The sequence below is a fragment of the Sus scrofa genome, chromosome 18 (assembly GCF_054392235.1).
Source record: "Sus scrofa isolate SSC_HxYL_T2T_F1_AM1 chromosome 18, Sscrofa_HxYL_maternal_Yorkshire_Landrace_v2.0, whole genome shotgun sequence".
NCBI lineage: Eukaryota > Metazoa > Chordata > Mammalia > Artiodactyla > Suidae > Sus > Sus scrofa.
The window spans coordinates 14,119,918-14,136,037 of NC_139400.1; the positions used below are offsets into that span (position 1 = coordinate 14,119,918).

At 42.8% G+C, this 16,120-nt stretch overlaps 1 protein-coding gene across 12 annotated transcripts in view; it reads left to right on the forward strand.

Moving 5' to 3' along the window:
• The window catches only part of KMT2C (lysine methyltransferase 2C), a 286,602-nt gene that overhangs the window by 187,366 nt on the left and 83,116 nt on the right, over positions 1-16,120 (forward strand). For all 12 annotated transcript variants that reach the window (XM_021079123.2, XM_085005082.1, XM_021079130.2 and 9 more), the window contains 5 exons: positions 2,593-2,712; positions 3,142-3,258; positions 9,817-9,918; positions 10,131-10,235; positions 15,461-15,642. In XM_021079123.2, coding sequence (XP_020934782.2) covers positions 2,593-2,712; positions 3,142-3,258; positions 9,817-9,918; positions 10,131-10,235; positions 15,461-15,642 — 626 coding nt within the window. The remainder of the gene's footprint in view (positions 1-2,592; positions 2,713-3,141; positions 3,259-9,816; positions 9,919-10,130; positions 10,236-15,460; positions 15,643-16,120) is intronic.

Sequence of the window (16,120 nt, forward strand, 5' to 3'; positions counted from 1 at the left end):
TTCTGTGGGATTGGAGAGCACATTGCTTCTATTGAGCTCTCTTTGTAACTTGATTTGTCCTGATGGTTGCATTTTTTTAACCATCTTGATTTTAATTCCGTTTGTAGATAGTTTAAGAGTGTGTTGACTGGATTGGTAATGATTTTATAGGTGAAGAAATCCAAGATTTTAGGTGATAACTGGTGGAGTTGGTGTGTTTTTATCATATAGTACAGTGTTTATTGATGCATTTATGCATACATGTGTGCCAAAGCGCTCGCTAGGGAAAATGCAGACGTTTTGAATGAATGCCAAGCAGAATGCTTCCTTAACAGATCAGGGCGCAAAGTGGGCAGGGTGGCTTCTCATGAAGCTCTCAAATATTCTAGAAGAAGATGCTAAACTGTGGTAAGGGAGACGGTGGTTCACTTGGAGTGCTGGGGAAGGCCTGTCAAGAGGCGGTGGGTCCCCAGGGGTGCAGAGCCCGGCATGTGTGGAGGTTGGCGGGGACGCCAGGGTAGCTCGGATATCGTGGCACTAAGAGATGCCACAAGTTGAAGAGAGGCAGTGGGAACGGTTCGACTTAAGGGTACTGCAGGGCTTTTGGAGGTTTAGAACAGAGTAGTGGTGCCCTGCTTGGTCAGATTTCCATGGCTTAGAAGCCCCTCTGGCTGCCGTGTGGAGAAGGGCCTGGGGGGCAGGTGAGGAAGCAGCACAGAGCAGTGGACAGCTGCAGCAGGCCATCGAGGGAGGCGACCCTCTCTTACAGGTGTGACCCGTCCCAGAACTTGAAGATAAAATATGCAGAATGGACTGATGGTTTGGATCAAAGGATGGGTACGGATTGGAGGGGCAGAGGAGAGTGGTGAGGGAGAAGGACAGGTCTGTTGACTCCCTGTTTGCTGCCTGGGGACTGGGATCCATTTCTGAGGATGGGAAGATGATGAACTTGTTAAGGGGGAGATTTTAGACATGGTGAACTTGAGAGGTTGTGTATGACCGAATGGAAATGGTAAGAAGGAGATGGAAAATCCTAAAAGCTTCAAGTGCTCAGAACATGTTAGAGCTGGAAGTGTGAACTGGGGGGACAGCCACATCCAGCATGATGGTTGCCACCCTCATAGATAATACCCTTTAGGATGAGGCCACCCAGAGAAGGGAGTGGCCAGGCCTCCACCCTGGGAGGCCCTGGGGCTTCAGAGGTCAAGGGGAGGGAGAACTGGAACCGGAGGCTGAGAAAGGCCTGAGATGGACGGCAGGAAACATCCACCCATGGGCTGCAAAGGGCCCAACAGGACCGCACGTAGATGTTGCGGGTTTGAGTAAGATGGCAGCAGAGAAATTGCTGGTGGCAGCAGAGGTTACAAAAGACCATGGGCCCAGTAGGGAGACAGGTGTAGATGGAAATGCAAGATGACTCCTTAGCTGAGGGTAGGTTAATTAACATGAAACCAGTCTCTCCCTTGTGTGGTCTTTCTCAAAATACTGTGATTTCTTTAACCATCTCCTCCCCAGAGGGTAGTCAAGATCATGTTTCTGGTTGAATACGTTAATTCCCCAGTGGTATTTTAATGTGATTACTAGGCTACTGCTTGTTAGTTAGTATTCTAGAAACCTAGTAAGGTCTGTGTTTCTTGTCTTTAGTTTCGATCACTTAATTGGTAAAAATAATAGCATGCATTGCTGAATTATCTAATTCAAGATAGGTTCTTTACTGTTTGACATTTGTTTTATGTTTTTCTTTAAAATGTTACCTTTGTGGAGTAAACACCTTTCTTTTAGCATCTTCATCGCATAGTTCAGGTTATTGCTGCATGGGGTTATTTGGAAGTAAAATGTCTTAGGTTTAGTTTAACTATCTTAATAAGGTAATATTTCTTGCTCATATAATCAGATACTTGAGGCATTTTAATTTGCAAATTTAGGACAATTTGCTTTAACATTTTTCTACCTTTCAAATTAGTCCCTTGGATGTAATCTCATAGTCGCCTAAATAAACGAAAAACCAAAAGCCAGAGCTGTTGGTCACTGAAGGAAGAGTAAATTCTAAGATTATAATGGTATTTGCGTCTTAAGGTTACAAACTTTACAAATTTTGAAGTGAATGATTTATTGATAGCTCCTGTTTCTGAATGCATTTTTTGGCTTATTCGTTGTGTTGTTTGTAGCAAGAAGCACACATAACTTAAGTTTATCTGTTTCTTAGGGTTATCTCTTTCTCCTTTCCTGTAGAGTGATAATTGTTAGAATCATTGCCAAATAATTTCTTAGAGTGTTAATTCTCAAAGTTTCATTGACATTTACTTATATTTTGGTGCTGTAATTGCAGTTCATGAGTCTGAATGCTGATGTCGTAAACCTTACCTTTTAATGTTTTAATGTACTTATGTTTCAACCAGAATAAAATACTTAATGTAAATTGTAGCTGCAAACATTTAAGTATAAATTCACTGTAAGTGATAAGCTTATTTACTTTACTATCTTGAAGCAATTTGTCCTAAATTTCCATACGTCTGCATTTGTTTTTGCTGTTCTAAAATTCCTTAGTTGCTGGCTTTTACCTTTTATGTTGCTGAGTTTTATACATCTATTTTCTCACCTGCCATATCCTAGGGGGCTTGGAGTACCCATAATACAGTGAGCCCACCTTCCTGGTCCCCAGACATTTCAGAAGGTCGGGAAATTTTTAAACCCAGGCAGCTTCCTGGCAGTGCCATTTGGAGCATCAAAGTGGTAAATAAAATTGCATTTACATTCATATATCATTTCTTTCTGGTTGGTTTTGTCCGAGTAGAAGCTAAGAATTAAACATGTCTTTTCAAGATAAATAGTTCTGTTTCCAGAGCCACTTTTTAAATCTACAATGTTTATAATGAAAAAGCAACGTGCTTGCATTTAAAACCTGGACTAGGAGGAAGTTGACTTGCCATTATACATGACTGATTCTAAAGTTATAGACGTTTTGTTTCTATGTTTAAATTGTAGAATACACATTGAAAATGCAAGTAATAAGCCTGGTCTCTTAATGTTTATCATCCAATCAGAATGAAAGAGAGAAGCATATATTTGTGTAACGTTTAATAAGATTGTTTATCTCACAGTCGGTGATAAAGTCCTTTTGAGCCTTTGCAGAATGCTGACTTTGCCACGTCTGTTGTACAGGGCCGCGGGTCAGGATTTCCGGGAAAGCGGAGGCCTCGTGGTGCGGGACTGTCGGGACGAGGCGGCAGAGGCAGATCCAAGTTGAAAAGTGGAATTGGGGCGGTTGTGTTACCCGGGGTAAGGCCTGCTCCCTTTCCTGTACCCTCATCCTTAATATGCCAGCTGATGATGACAGTCTCACTCGTAGCAAACTACTGAGATTCTAGGAGTCATATAACTAGGCTAAAAAAAATTTTTTTTTTGGTCTTTTGCCTTTTTAGGGCCGTACCTGCAGCATATGGAGGTTCCCAGGCCAGGGGGTCAAATCAGAGCTGTAGCTGCTGGCCTACACCATAGCTCACGGCAGTGCTGGATCCTTAACCCACTGACCGAGGCCAGGGATCAAACCCGAAACCTCATGGGTCCTAGTTAGATTCCTTTCCGCTGCGCCACAATAGGAACTCCTAACTAGGCTAAATTTTGTCTCTACATTTCTTTTTAATTTTTTTTTAAATTTTATTTAATTTATTTATTTATTTTTTGGTCTTTTTGCTATTTCTTGGTCTTGGGCCGCTCCCGCACGGCATATGGAGATTCCCAGGCTAGGGGTCCAATCGGAGCTGTAGCCACCGGCCTACACCAGAGCCACAGCAGCGCGGGATCCGAGCCGCATCTGCAACCTACACCGCAGCTCACGGCAACACCGGATCGTTAACCCACTGAGCAAGGGCAGGGACCGAACCTGCAACCTCATGGTTCCTAGTCGGATTCGTTAACCACTGCGCCACGACGGGAACTCCTACATTTCTTTTTAAAATCTCTGCTGAGGTTGTCTTATATCTTTTCTGCTTTCTCCAACCTTTCTCTTTTCTTACCTTTTCTGTTTGACTCTAATCTGCCTATGCCAACCCTTCCTCAACATCCAAGATGGAACATTTTTGCTTTTCTACTAAATCAAAATAAAACTCCTGTTATATTCTTGAGTTTATTTGAAGATTTGATTATGTTGGCATTTTTATGGTTTTTGTTTTGTTTCGTTTTGTTTTGGGGCCACACCTGCGGCATATGGAAGTTCCCAGGCTAGGGGTTGAATTGGAGCTGTAGCTGCAGGCCTACACCACAGCCACAGCAATGTGGGATCTGAGCTGCGTCTGCAACCTACACCAAAGCTCTCGGCAAGGCCAGATCCTTAACCCACTGAGCGAGGCCAGAGGTCAAAACTGCGTCCTCATGGATCCTAGTTGGTTTCCTTTCCACTGAGCCACGGCAGGAACTCTGTATTTTCTGTTTTTGATTATTCCTCTCAGCGTTGTAATATGGTTTGCAGAAGATCGAGAAATGTTGCAGATTTTAGTATGGACTCTAAAAATACTGAAGGCTTTATGATTGTCTTTGACATAGTTTAGTTTATGATGGATAAATATTTGCTCATTGGTATACTATGAAGCTTTATTGAAATGTGTATTAAAAAAACCTCCTTTGGCAAATGATGGCAAACATGTCATGTGATGACTTTACTATTTTACTGATACCCTATTTTTTTAGATTCTAATTATCATTTTAAGTTCAAAAGACAGGTAGAATTGTTCAGTTTCACTGCTAAAGGAATAAGGAAACTTGGTTTCTGGTCCTTTTTTTTTTAAAGGAAATCCCTCCCCTACCCCCACCCCCACATTAATAAGCTTATTGAAGTAAGTTTGATGTAACATAAGGTACGACTATGTGAAATGTACAATTTTGTGGGGTTTTACGTGCATGTATGCCCTTGAAAACCACACCACAATCAAGAACGTGTTTGCACCTCGCTGTTTCTGTGTTACCAGTCCATTCTGTTGTGTCACTGAAGAGCATTCCATAGAATGGATGTGCCAGTTTCACCTGTTGAAGGCCATTATGGTTGCTTAAATTTTTTGGCTCTTAGAGGTAAAGCTGCTCCAGACTTTTTTTGGGGGGGGGGGCTTTTTTTTTTTTTGTCTTTATTTTGTTGTTGTTGTTGTTGTTGTTGCTATTTCTTGGGCCGCTCCGGTGGCATATGGAGGTTCCCAGGCTAGGGGTCAAATCAGAGCTGTAGCCACCGGCCTACGCCAGAGCCACAGCAACGCGGGATCCGAGCCGCGTCTGCAACCTACACCACAGCTCACGGCAACGCCAGATCCTTAACCCACTGAGCAAGGGCAGGGACCGAACCCGCAACCTCATGGTTCCTAGTCGGATTCGTTAACCACTGCGCCACGACGGGAACTCCGCAGACTTTTATATATAAGACTGCATGGGGACATAATGCTTTCTTTTCTCGGGTAAACATAGAGGAATGGAATGGCTGATGTATTTTAGATATATGCTTAGTTTTTAAAGGAAAGGCTGGTTTTCAAGTTGGATGTGACATTTTATATTTGCAAGAATATCTAAGGTTCCCATTGCCTCCACATACTCACCCACATTCCGCAGGGCCTGTCGTCTTAATTTAGCCCTTCTAGCAGGTATGTTGATGGTGTCTCATTTGTATTTCTCTAAAGACGCATGATGCTGATCACCTTTTTAAGGTGCTTATTTTCTATCTGTATATCTTTGATAAAGTCACTCCTCAAATCTCTAATACACTTTTTAAAATTGAGGGGTTTTTTTGTTTGTTTTGTTTTGTTTTTCCCATCTTTTCTAGGGCCGTACCCACGGCACATGGAGGTTCCCAGGCTAGGGGTCTAACCGGAGGAGTTGCTGCCGGCCTACACCACAGCCACAGCAGTGAGAGATCTGAGCTGCATCTTCGACCTACACCATAGCTCACGGCCACGCCGGGTCCTTAACCCACTGAGCAAGGCCAAGGATCAAACTGACAACCTCATGGTTCCTAGTTGGATTTGTTAACCACTGAGCCATGACAGGAACTCCAGAATTGAGTAATTTTTTAAGTTACTGAGTTTTGAGGTTTCTTTTTGTATTCTAGACATAAGCTCGCTCTCTCTTTTTTTTGGTTGCCCTGAGGCATATGGAATTTCCCAGGCTACGTATCAGATCTGAGCCATAGTCATGATCTATGCACAGCTATGACATCGTCAGATCCTTACCCGCTGTGCTGGGTCAGGGATTGAACCTGCATCCCAGCACACCAGGGACACCGCCGATCCCGTTGCACCACAGTGGGAACTCGTAGACACAAGCTCTTTATCACATGTATGATTTGCAAATATTTTCTTGCAGTTTTGGATTTGTCTTTTCATTTTCTTAACTGTGTCTTTCAAAGAGCAGATATTTGGAGTTCCGGTTATGGCACAGTGGGTTAAGAATCCAACTAGCATGTCTTGGGTCAATGTAGAGGTGCAGGTTCAACCCCTAGCCTGGCACAGTGGGTTAAAGGATCTGGCATTGCTGCAGCTGCAGGACAGGTCACAGCTGTGGCTCGGATTCAGCCGTGGCCCAGGAACCTCCATACGCCTTAGGTGCGGCCATTTAAAAAAAAAAAAAAAAAAAAAAAGATGTTTTAGTTTGGATAAAGTCCAGTTTATTGCTTTTTTTCTTCTATGGATTGTGCTTTTTCATGCTGAGAAATATTGTGTAACCCAAGGTCACAAACATATTCTGTGTTTTCTTCTAGAAGGGTATTGCATTTAGATCTGTGATCTGTGTTTGAGTTAATTTTTATGTATGGTATAAATAAGGATTTAAGTTCATTTTTTTTACGTACTGAATATCCAGTTGTTTTAGCATCATTTCTTTGAATTGCCTTTATCATTCTTGGAAATGTTATTGTTGTATTTGTGGATCTACTTCTGGAATCTTGCTATACTGTTGTTTCATTTTTTAAGGTTGTACAGTATTGTACTATTTTGATTACTTCTATTTTATAATTACTTTTGAAATCAGATATTTATTTAATCTTCTAATTTTCTACTTTTCAAAGGTGTTTTGACTGTTCTAAATCCTTTGTATTTTCCTCTGGATTTTCGTATTAGCTTGTCCATATCTACAAATAAGCCTGGTAGGATCTTGCATGGGTTTGTATTCAAACTATAGATCAATTTGAGGAAAATTGTCATTTTCACTATATTGAGTTTTTCAACCCATCAACACTGTTTCTCTCCACTTCTTTAGGTCGGTTTTAATGTCTTTCAGTGATGATCTTTAGTTTTCACCATTCTTTAGATTTATCTATCTTCTGCATTTTTCATGCTGTTTTAAGTAATAATGTGGTCTTAATTTTAAATTGTGTATCAGTTGCTAATATATAGAAATACCACTCATTTTTGCATATTCATTTCGTATTCTAAAATTTATTAAACTCCCTTACGCTAGTTGCTTATTTGTAGAATTCATTGGATTTTTTACATATTCAATCATATTGTCTACAGATAAAAGTTTTATGTCTTTCTTTCTATTCTGGAGGCCATTCATGTCTGTCCTGTATTGCATTTGCTATAACCTTTAATATAGTGTCAGATGGAGATGATGGGATCGGATAACCTTGTTTTTGACCTTGAGGAGAAAGCGCATAGCGTTTCATAATTAAGTGTGAATTAAGTGTGATTTAGTGTTAAGTATGGTTTAGTTTTAATAGACACCCAAAATCAGATTGAGGAGGCAGCTTTCTATTCAGTCTGCTAAGCTATTTTAACTAGAAGTAGTAGATGTCAAAAAGTGGATTCCGTCCCATGCTTTTCCCCACGTCTACAGAGATGCTCCTTTAGCGATGACCATTGCTGTTAATGTGAGTTACAGTCATTGGATTTTGTGTGTGTGTGTGTGTGTGTGTGTGTGTGTGTGTGTGTGTGCGTGTGTGTGTGTGTGTGTGTGCGCTAAAGCAGTCTTGCTTTCCTGGGGTAAAGTCCACTGTTCATGATGTTGGGTTCAGTTTGCTAATTTTTTTTTTTTTTTGTGGTCTTTCTTGGGCTGCACCCACGCACGGCATGTGGAGGTTCCCAGGTTAGGGGTCGAATCAGAGCTGTAGCCTCCAGCCTACGCCAGAGCCACAGCAATGCCAGATCCGAGCTGCGTCCGTGACCTACACCACAAAACCAGCTACAGCTCACGGCAACGCTGGATCCTTAACCCACTGAGTTGAGGCCAGGGATTGAACCCGCAACCTCATGGTTCCTAGTCGGATTCGTTTCTGCTGCACCACAACTGGAACTCCAAGTTTGCTAAAAATTTTAAGCATTTTTATGTTTATGTTCATGAAGGATATTGGTCTGTAGTCTTATTTTTTTGTTATGTTTCTTATTATGGTTTTGGTATTAGCATAATGCTGGCTTCATAGAATGAACTGGGAAATAATATTTTACTCTCTAGTTTTCTGGAAAAACTGTGTACTGTTGGAAATTTCTTCTGTTATTTCCAGATAGAATCATTAATGGAGCTATTTTGGTCAGGAGTTTTTCTTTGTGGGAAGATTTTAAACTATAAATTCAATTTTTTTTTGTAGGTATAGGGTTATTTAGGTTATCTGTTTTTTCTCCATGAATTTGTCCATATAGGCTGACAAATCAGTTGCCCTAGATTGGATCATAATATTCCTTGACTACCCTTCTAATACCTATAGTCCGTCCTAGCGTTACCTTCCCCATTCCTGATATTGGTAAATTGTGTCTATTCTTTTTTTCCTGATCAGTCTTGCTTGAGGTTCTTCAATTTTACTGATCTTTCTGAGCCAGCCTTTGCTTTCATTCATGTTTTTCCTACTTTCTATTTCACTGATTTGATTTTTACCTTGGCTTTTTTTTTTGGTCTTTTTGCCATTTCTTGGGCCGCATATGGAGGTTCCCACACTAGGAAACTGCAGCCACCGGCCTACACCACAGCCACAGCAACGTGGGATCCGACCTGCATCTGCAGTCTACATCACAGCTCATGGCAATGCCGGATTCTTAACCCACTGAGCAAGGCCAGGGATGGAACCTGCAACCTCATGGTTCCTACTCAGGTTCCTTAGCCACTGAGCCACAACGGGAACTCCTCTACTATGATTTTTATTATTTCCTTTCCTCTCACTTTAAGTGTAATTTGTTGTTGTTGTTGTTCTTCTTCTTCTTCTTCTTTTTTTTTTTTTTTTGCCTTTTTGGGCCCCACCAGCAGCATATGGAGGTTCCCAGGCTAGGGGTCCAATCAGAGCTGCAGCTACCGGCCACACCAGAGCCACAGCAACGGGGTATCTGAGCCGCGTCTGTGACCTAAACCACAGCCCATGGCAGCGCCGGATCCTTAACCCGCTGAGCGGGACCAGGGATCAAACCCGCAACCTCATGGTTCCTAGTTGGATTCGTTTCCGCTGTGCCACAATGGGAACTCCCACCTCTGTACATTTCAATTTGGACTACCTACACTGCAGGTTTTAAGTCATTAGAATAGAATGATACATAGATAAGTATATGTCTGTGTGTGTCCCTAAACACACACACACATTTTTGTGTGTTTCTTGATTAGAATTTCTGGGTATTCAAGTCTTATTAAAGACAGGTTTATGTTTTCTTGTTACTTCCCCATCTGTGGGGCTTGTAACTCTGAAGTGACAATTAGGTGAATCAAAGAATACCATAACTTATACGTGTATAGGAGTATCTTGGCAATAATAATCTAATTTGGAGTTGTTAGCATAGACCCAAGCAAAATAGTATTTTGTGTTTTAACTATGCCTCTTCTTAAGCTTTCCAGATAAGTATAAGTGAAAAATAAAGCTTCATGTTTTGTGTGTTTTGCTTTTCATAGGTGTCTGCTACAGATATTTCATCAAATAAGGATGAAGAAGAAAACGCTATGCACAATACAGTTGTGCTGTTTTCTAGTAGTGACAAGTTCACTTTGCATCAGGTTTGAACGAAATTATTTGTCTTCCACTTTTGAATCCCTTCTGGTCCATTTCTACTTTATCCCATATGCCCTGTGGTCGTCTAATATGTGGCTCTAGAGCTGTAGTAACTAAGATGGGTTGTTGTTTTTTTTTTTAATTGAAAGATTAGTATGTTAGTGTATTCTTAGTTTGGTCTTGAATTTAAAATCTGTTAATGTGTTCTTAATTTCAGGATATGTGTGTGGTTTGTGGCAGTTTTGGCCAAGGAGCGGAGGGAAGATTGCTGGCCTGTTCTCAGTGTGGTCAGTGTTACCATCCATACTGCGTCAGTATTAAGGTAAATACACTTAGATTAAGTATTACTGAGGTAAATATGCTTAATGTTAATAGAAATGTAGATTTCGAGGAGTACTATTTTTTTTTTTTTTTGCGATGGCATGGGGTTGAGTTGATCCATTATGTCTTGTGACCATAAAACTTGAGAACTAGAGAACTTAGGAAAACACTTTTTTAGTCCCGACATTCGCTTTTCTCACCCCCCATCCATTCGCAGAAGGACTTTTTCTGTTAAAGCTTCTTCGGTCGGGGAGTTGCTGTGTTTCGTCACTTTTGGGCCATTTTGTCTGCACAGTTGTTTCTGTTCCCCACCCCCATCCCCTCCACCCTCCTGCTCCCTCACTGACTTTCTGGAATCTCAGATGTGTCCGAGATTGTGCGGCATTGTCCTCAGATCACTGGCATTTTGCTGTTTTTCCCCCCAGCTTTTCTTTCTGTCCTTTTTGTGTAGTTCCTGTTACATCCTCAGACTCACTGTTACTCTGCATTATCCAGTCTGTTTTTAAGGCCGTCCAGTGGATTTATCTCTTCACCCAGGTCATTCTTGTTTAGGGGGGAGGAGTGAGGGGGACACCCCCAGTATGCACAGGTTCCTGGGCCAGGGTCAAACCCCTGCCACGGCAATGACAGCACCGGATCTTTAACCCACTGAGCTACGAGGAAACTCCCAGATAATTCTGTTTTTTAATCTCAGCTCCATTTTATAGATAATCTTATTGTTTAAAATTTATTCTTCACTTTTTTTCAAGTCCTTGAGAAACTTGTAATTGTTGCTACTTCTGACATTTCTGACATTTCTCATTGCATTAACTAATTTTTGTCAGTAGGATATGTCCTCCAACCTTTTGTTAACATCTAGGAATTTTTGATTGAAAGTGGAGATGGTGCATTGTGATAGTATATTGCTGAGAGTCTGGATTTTGTTCCTTTTAAAAGTATTGAGTTTTTTTTGTGGCAGCAGTTATTTGTGGATGTTTGGACCTTTAGAAGGTACCTTTTAAGCTTTGAGGTGGGTCCAGAGAGCCTGGACTCAGGTGGCTGTTCTCAAACCTTATGGTCTTAGAACCCTTATTAACATTCTTAAAAACTACTGAGGACCCCAAGGAGATTTTGTCTTGGAGGATAATAATGATTGAAGAGTTCCTGTTCTAGAAATCACAACTGAGAATGTTTTGAAACACAAAAATAATCAGACACACCTTGTGTAATGTCAGTAGACTAGCATAATGTCTGTGTAATGATGTTTGGTGTATCATGTTGCCTCTACAAAACATCACTGAGTACATTTTCCAAAAAAGGTACGTAACATCGTATTATTGGTATGCAACTCGTTTGGCCCACACTTTCCTAGCTGCCATTCTGACTCCAGGTTAATGCTGGAGGCACAGCCCTCCGGAGGTCCTTGCTGAATTCTACCTGAGCCTCTCCTCCATGCTCCCAGCAGTCCCCCGGTCACCAGGGTCTTTTCAGTCCACTGGTTGAGGTGAGGTGTTTATTTCAGATTCCCAGGAGCTCTTCTTTGCCCTGGTTTTGGGTTTGACCTTGTAGATTAGCAGCTTTATGTTCAGCCAAAGCCTACAGGGAAATCCTGTCTGGATTCCTGGAGTTCTTTCTCCTTACTGCCCCCTTCTTTCCGGTACTCTGTCCTGCACAGTTCACCTGCCCTGCCTCTCTCAACTCCGTCAGTGTGTCCTAAACGCAGTGAGCCCATTGCTGTTGGCTGCGGTTGTCCTTCCCTGGCCATCATTCTGGAAAATGTCTCTAGGCAGAATATCATAGGAGTCACTTGCTCATCTCCCTCCTCTTAGAAACACAATTTTCTTTTTGTCCAGTATCACAAAGCAAGTGTTTCCAAAATTTTCCCCCGTTTTTTAGTGTTTTATAATGGGACACTCATCTCATCCCAGTTATTCCATTGTAGTTGAAACAGATGGCCACTGTAGACTGTAGCACAGAGATGGCCGTTGTAGACCCTAAAACACACCTCTCCTACCTTTAGACCTGGTCTCATGGATGGGAGCCTGGGTGATACCTTGCCTCAAAGAGCTGTTAAAAATGACGAGAAAACCCATTCAATTAGGGAAAAGAAAAGAGTCGATAGTAGAGCCCTGAAATCTGTACTAAGAGGCAACTTCAAAGTGGGGGAAATTTTTCAAATGTTGAAATGCTGCAGAGGGGTCAAGTAAGAAACTCTAACGTGTCATCTGGATTTGGGGGTAGGGAGGTCTTAACTGACGGACACACCGTTTCAGTGGTGACGGCTGTAGAGACGAGGTGGTGGCGTGGTGAGGGTCGTTCGGACTGAGGGCCTTGGCCACAGCCTGTGACGTAGTAGGAAAAACATTCTTCTCCTTTATCTTCATCGTACCTTTCTTCTAAGCCAGGGATTAGGAAACCGCGGCACCTGGGTCAGATGTGGCCCATTGCCTGTGTTTGTAAATGAAGTTTTCTGGGAACACAGCCCTGCTCTTTGGTTGACGTGTGTCTGTAGCGAGCCTCACTTGACAGTTTCACAGTTGTGTGGTTTAACAGATTCCCTGGCCAACAACGTCTAGAATATTTAGTATCCTACCCTTTAGGGAAGTTGGCTGCTCCTGCTCTAAGCTCCCCTGCTCTTCCTCCCCTAGGCTCTTTGCTCCACTGGGGAAATAATATAACCTGATAATCCAAGACCGATTTAAACAGATTGGTAAGCTTATCAAAGCGGTAATTATACATGCTGCAAAGCACATGTCTTTAAGACTCTTAGGACTGACTGACCCATCTTCCTGTCTCCACATCCAAGCCCGCTCCACAGCAGGCAGCCTCTTTGGATTCTTTCGGCTCCTTCATGTTATGAACTCTCGAGCTGTCAGTGACAGACTGCTGCTGGTCCTTCATCTGTGTTGAATTCCATTGACTTTCTGCTGTGAATGAATAAAAAGGTGTTTTACCTCTTTAAAATACACGCCCTACCTTCTGCCAGCGTGTTCCCAGTACAGTTGTTTTACTACGTTTAGTTAATTAACAGTGTTGGCTGTGACTCCGTAAATGTCCACTGGAGATCTAACTAGTGTGGTAGGACTTTATTTGTCACGGCATTTTTAATAGCAGGAAGAGAATAATTCGTGATTCTCTATTAGTTTTTGTTGTTTGTTTTTACCCGCCATGGAAGCATGATCACAGCGGATTTTGGGGGGCAGGTTACTTGCTTTTCCTTGTCCTGAGCTGGGTTAGTAGCTTCTGGGTCTCTTGCTCAGTTCTCATCTCTCAGTGTCCCGGGGCTGACGCCGTCTGTTGCTTCCTGGATCTCACACCTTCCTTTTTCTTGAGATACACCATCACTCTGTGCCAATAGCTCTAAGTATGTTCATTAGAAAGGGTACTTGGGAGCTGAGTTTTGAGACTTTGTGCGTCTAAACGGCATTCTTCTTTCATATTTAATTGCTTGTTTGGCTAGGTTAAGAATTGTACCTTGAGGGAGTTCCCGTCGTGGCGCAGTGGTTAACGAATCCAACTGGGAACCATGAGGTTGCGGGTTCGGTACCTGCCCCTTGCTCAGTGGGTTAACGATCCGGCGTTGCCGTGAGCTGTGGTGTAGGTTGCAGACGCGGCTCGGATCCCGCGTTGCTGTGGCTCTGGCGTAGGCCGGTGGCTACAGCTCCGATTCAACCCCTAGCCTGGGAACCTCCATATGCCGTGGGAGCGGCCCAAGAAATAGCAACAACAAAAAGACAAAAGACAAAAAAAAAAAAAAAAAGAATTGTACCTTGAAATTATTTTCCTGCAGCATTGGAAGCTATTACTCTATTTTAGCACCCAAAGTTGGAAAGTTTGATGCAATTTTGATAGTTGTTCGTTTATTTAATTCTTCTTTTCCTCTTTGGTAGCTCTTGTAAATTGTCATTCCTCATGATTTTATTCTGTATCTTGAATGCTTGCATTTTTTTTTCTTTTAATGGCTGTACCTGGAGCATATGGAAGTTCCTTGGCCAGGGGTCAAATCATAGCTGCACTTTGGGCCTATGCCACAACCACTGCAGCATCGGATCCGAGCTGCATTTGGGACCCATGCTGCAGCTTGAGGTGATGCCAGACCCTTAGCCCACTGAGTGAGGCCAGCGTTCAAACCCACATCCTCACAGAGGCAACATCGGGTCCTTAACTGGCTGAGCCACCATGAGAGTTCCTGTTTTTATTATAGCACAGGTGTTAGGTGGTTCTTTTTAACCTATAGACTGTAGTCTTTTGAGGTCTTTAATTTGGTTCCTCACTTCATAGCCTGAATTCTTTTTTTTTTTTCTCTAGGACTGCACCCGCCATATATGAAAGTTCCCAGGCTAGGGGTCCAGGGTCTTGGCCTGTGCCACAGCCATAGCATCACCAGACCGAGTCGTGTCTGCGACCTGCATCACAGCCCATGGCAATGCCAGATCCATGACCCATAGAGTGAGGCCAGGGATTGAACCCACACCCTCATGGATACTAGTCAGATTTGTTTCTCCAGCGCCACAATGGGAACTTCCTGGTTCCAAATTCTTAATGTTACATGATGTGACTCTTTGAGGAATTTATCAGAAGTATAGATATCCTCAAACTTTTCTGCTGAGTTAGACCATTGAGGCAAAGGAGAACAAACAGAGGAGTGAATGAATGTGAGCCTAAGAATCCTCACTTCATAGCCTAAAATCCTCCAGGATCATAAAGTGGCCTTGGAACTCATGTCATACCTTAATTTTCTTTGCATTTTTAATATTGATTTTAGTACACAGATCTTTATGTGAGGTACACAAATTTCAGAATCATGAATTCAGAGTTCCCGTTGTGGCTCAGTGGTTAACGAATCCAACTGGGAACCATGAGGTTGCGGGTTTGATCCTTGCCCTCGCTCAGTGGGCATTGCCGTGAGCTGTGGTGTAGGTCACAGATGCGGCTCAGATTTGGTGTCGCTGGGGCTCTGGCTTAGGCCAGCAGCTATAGCTCCGAATAGACCCCTAGCCTGGGAACCTCCATACGCCGAGTGTGCAGCCCTGGAAAAAGATATAAAGCCCCCCCCCCCAAAAAAGAATCGTGAATTCATGAAATGTCATAGTTTGAAACTATGTTAGTTTCCAAGTCCTGTTTTAACAATAATGAAGCCATTTCTAGGTGTATTAGTGCAATATTAATCTTTGCGGCCTATTCGATCATGCAGAGTAAGGAGTAGGTTAATGCATGAATCGCGTGAATTGATTGTTTGTTTTGCAGATCACTAAGGTGGTTCTCAGCAAAGGTTGGAGGTGTCTTGAGTGCACCGTGTGTGAGGCCTGTGGGAAGGCGACTGACCCCGGACGACTCCTGCTGTGTGACGATTGCGACATCAGCTATCACACCTACTGCCTGGACCCTCCACTGCAGACAGTTCCCAAAGGAGGCTGGAAGTGCAAATGGTACTCGAGGATTTACCTTTCCCCTGTTAGTCTTGTAGTTCGGAACTTTCCTGGAGTTCCCTGTTAGCCCAGAGGTTAAGGATCTGGTGTCGATACTGCTGGAGCTTGGATCGCTGCTTTGGTCCAGGTTTGATCCCAGCCCAGGAACTTCCGCATGTAGCAGGCACAACCAAAGGGGGGGAAAAACCCGCAAACTCTCACTCCATTTCTTTAGTTTTTAAAAATTGGCTACATCTGGGAGTTCCCTTTGTGGCTTAGTGGGTTAAGGACCTGACATGGTCTCTGTGAGGATGCAGGTTTGATCCCTGGCCTTGCTCAGTGGGTTAAGGATCTGCCATTGCCACAAGCTGTGTCGTAGATTGCAGATGCAGCTCTAGTTTGACCCCTGGCCCGAAACTTCCATATGTCACAGGTTTGGCTGAAGAAAGGGAAGAAAACCAAAAACCAATTCATTAAAAATTAGCCACATCTGCTTAAT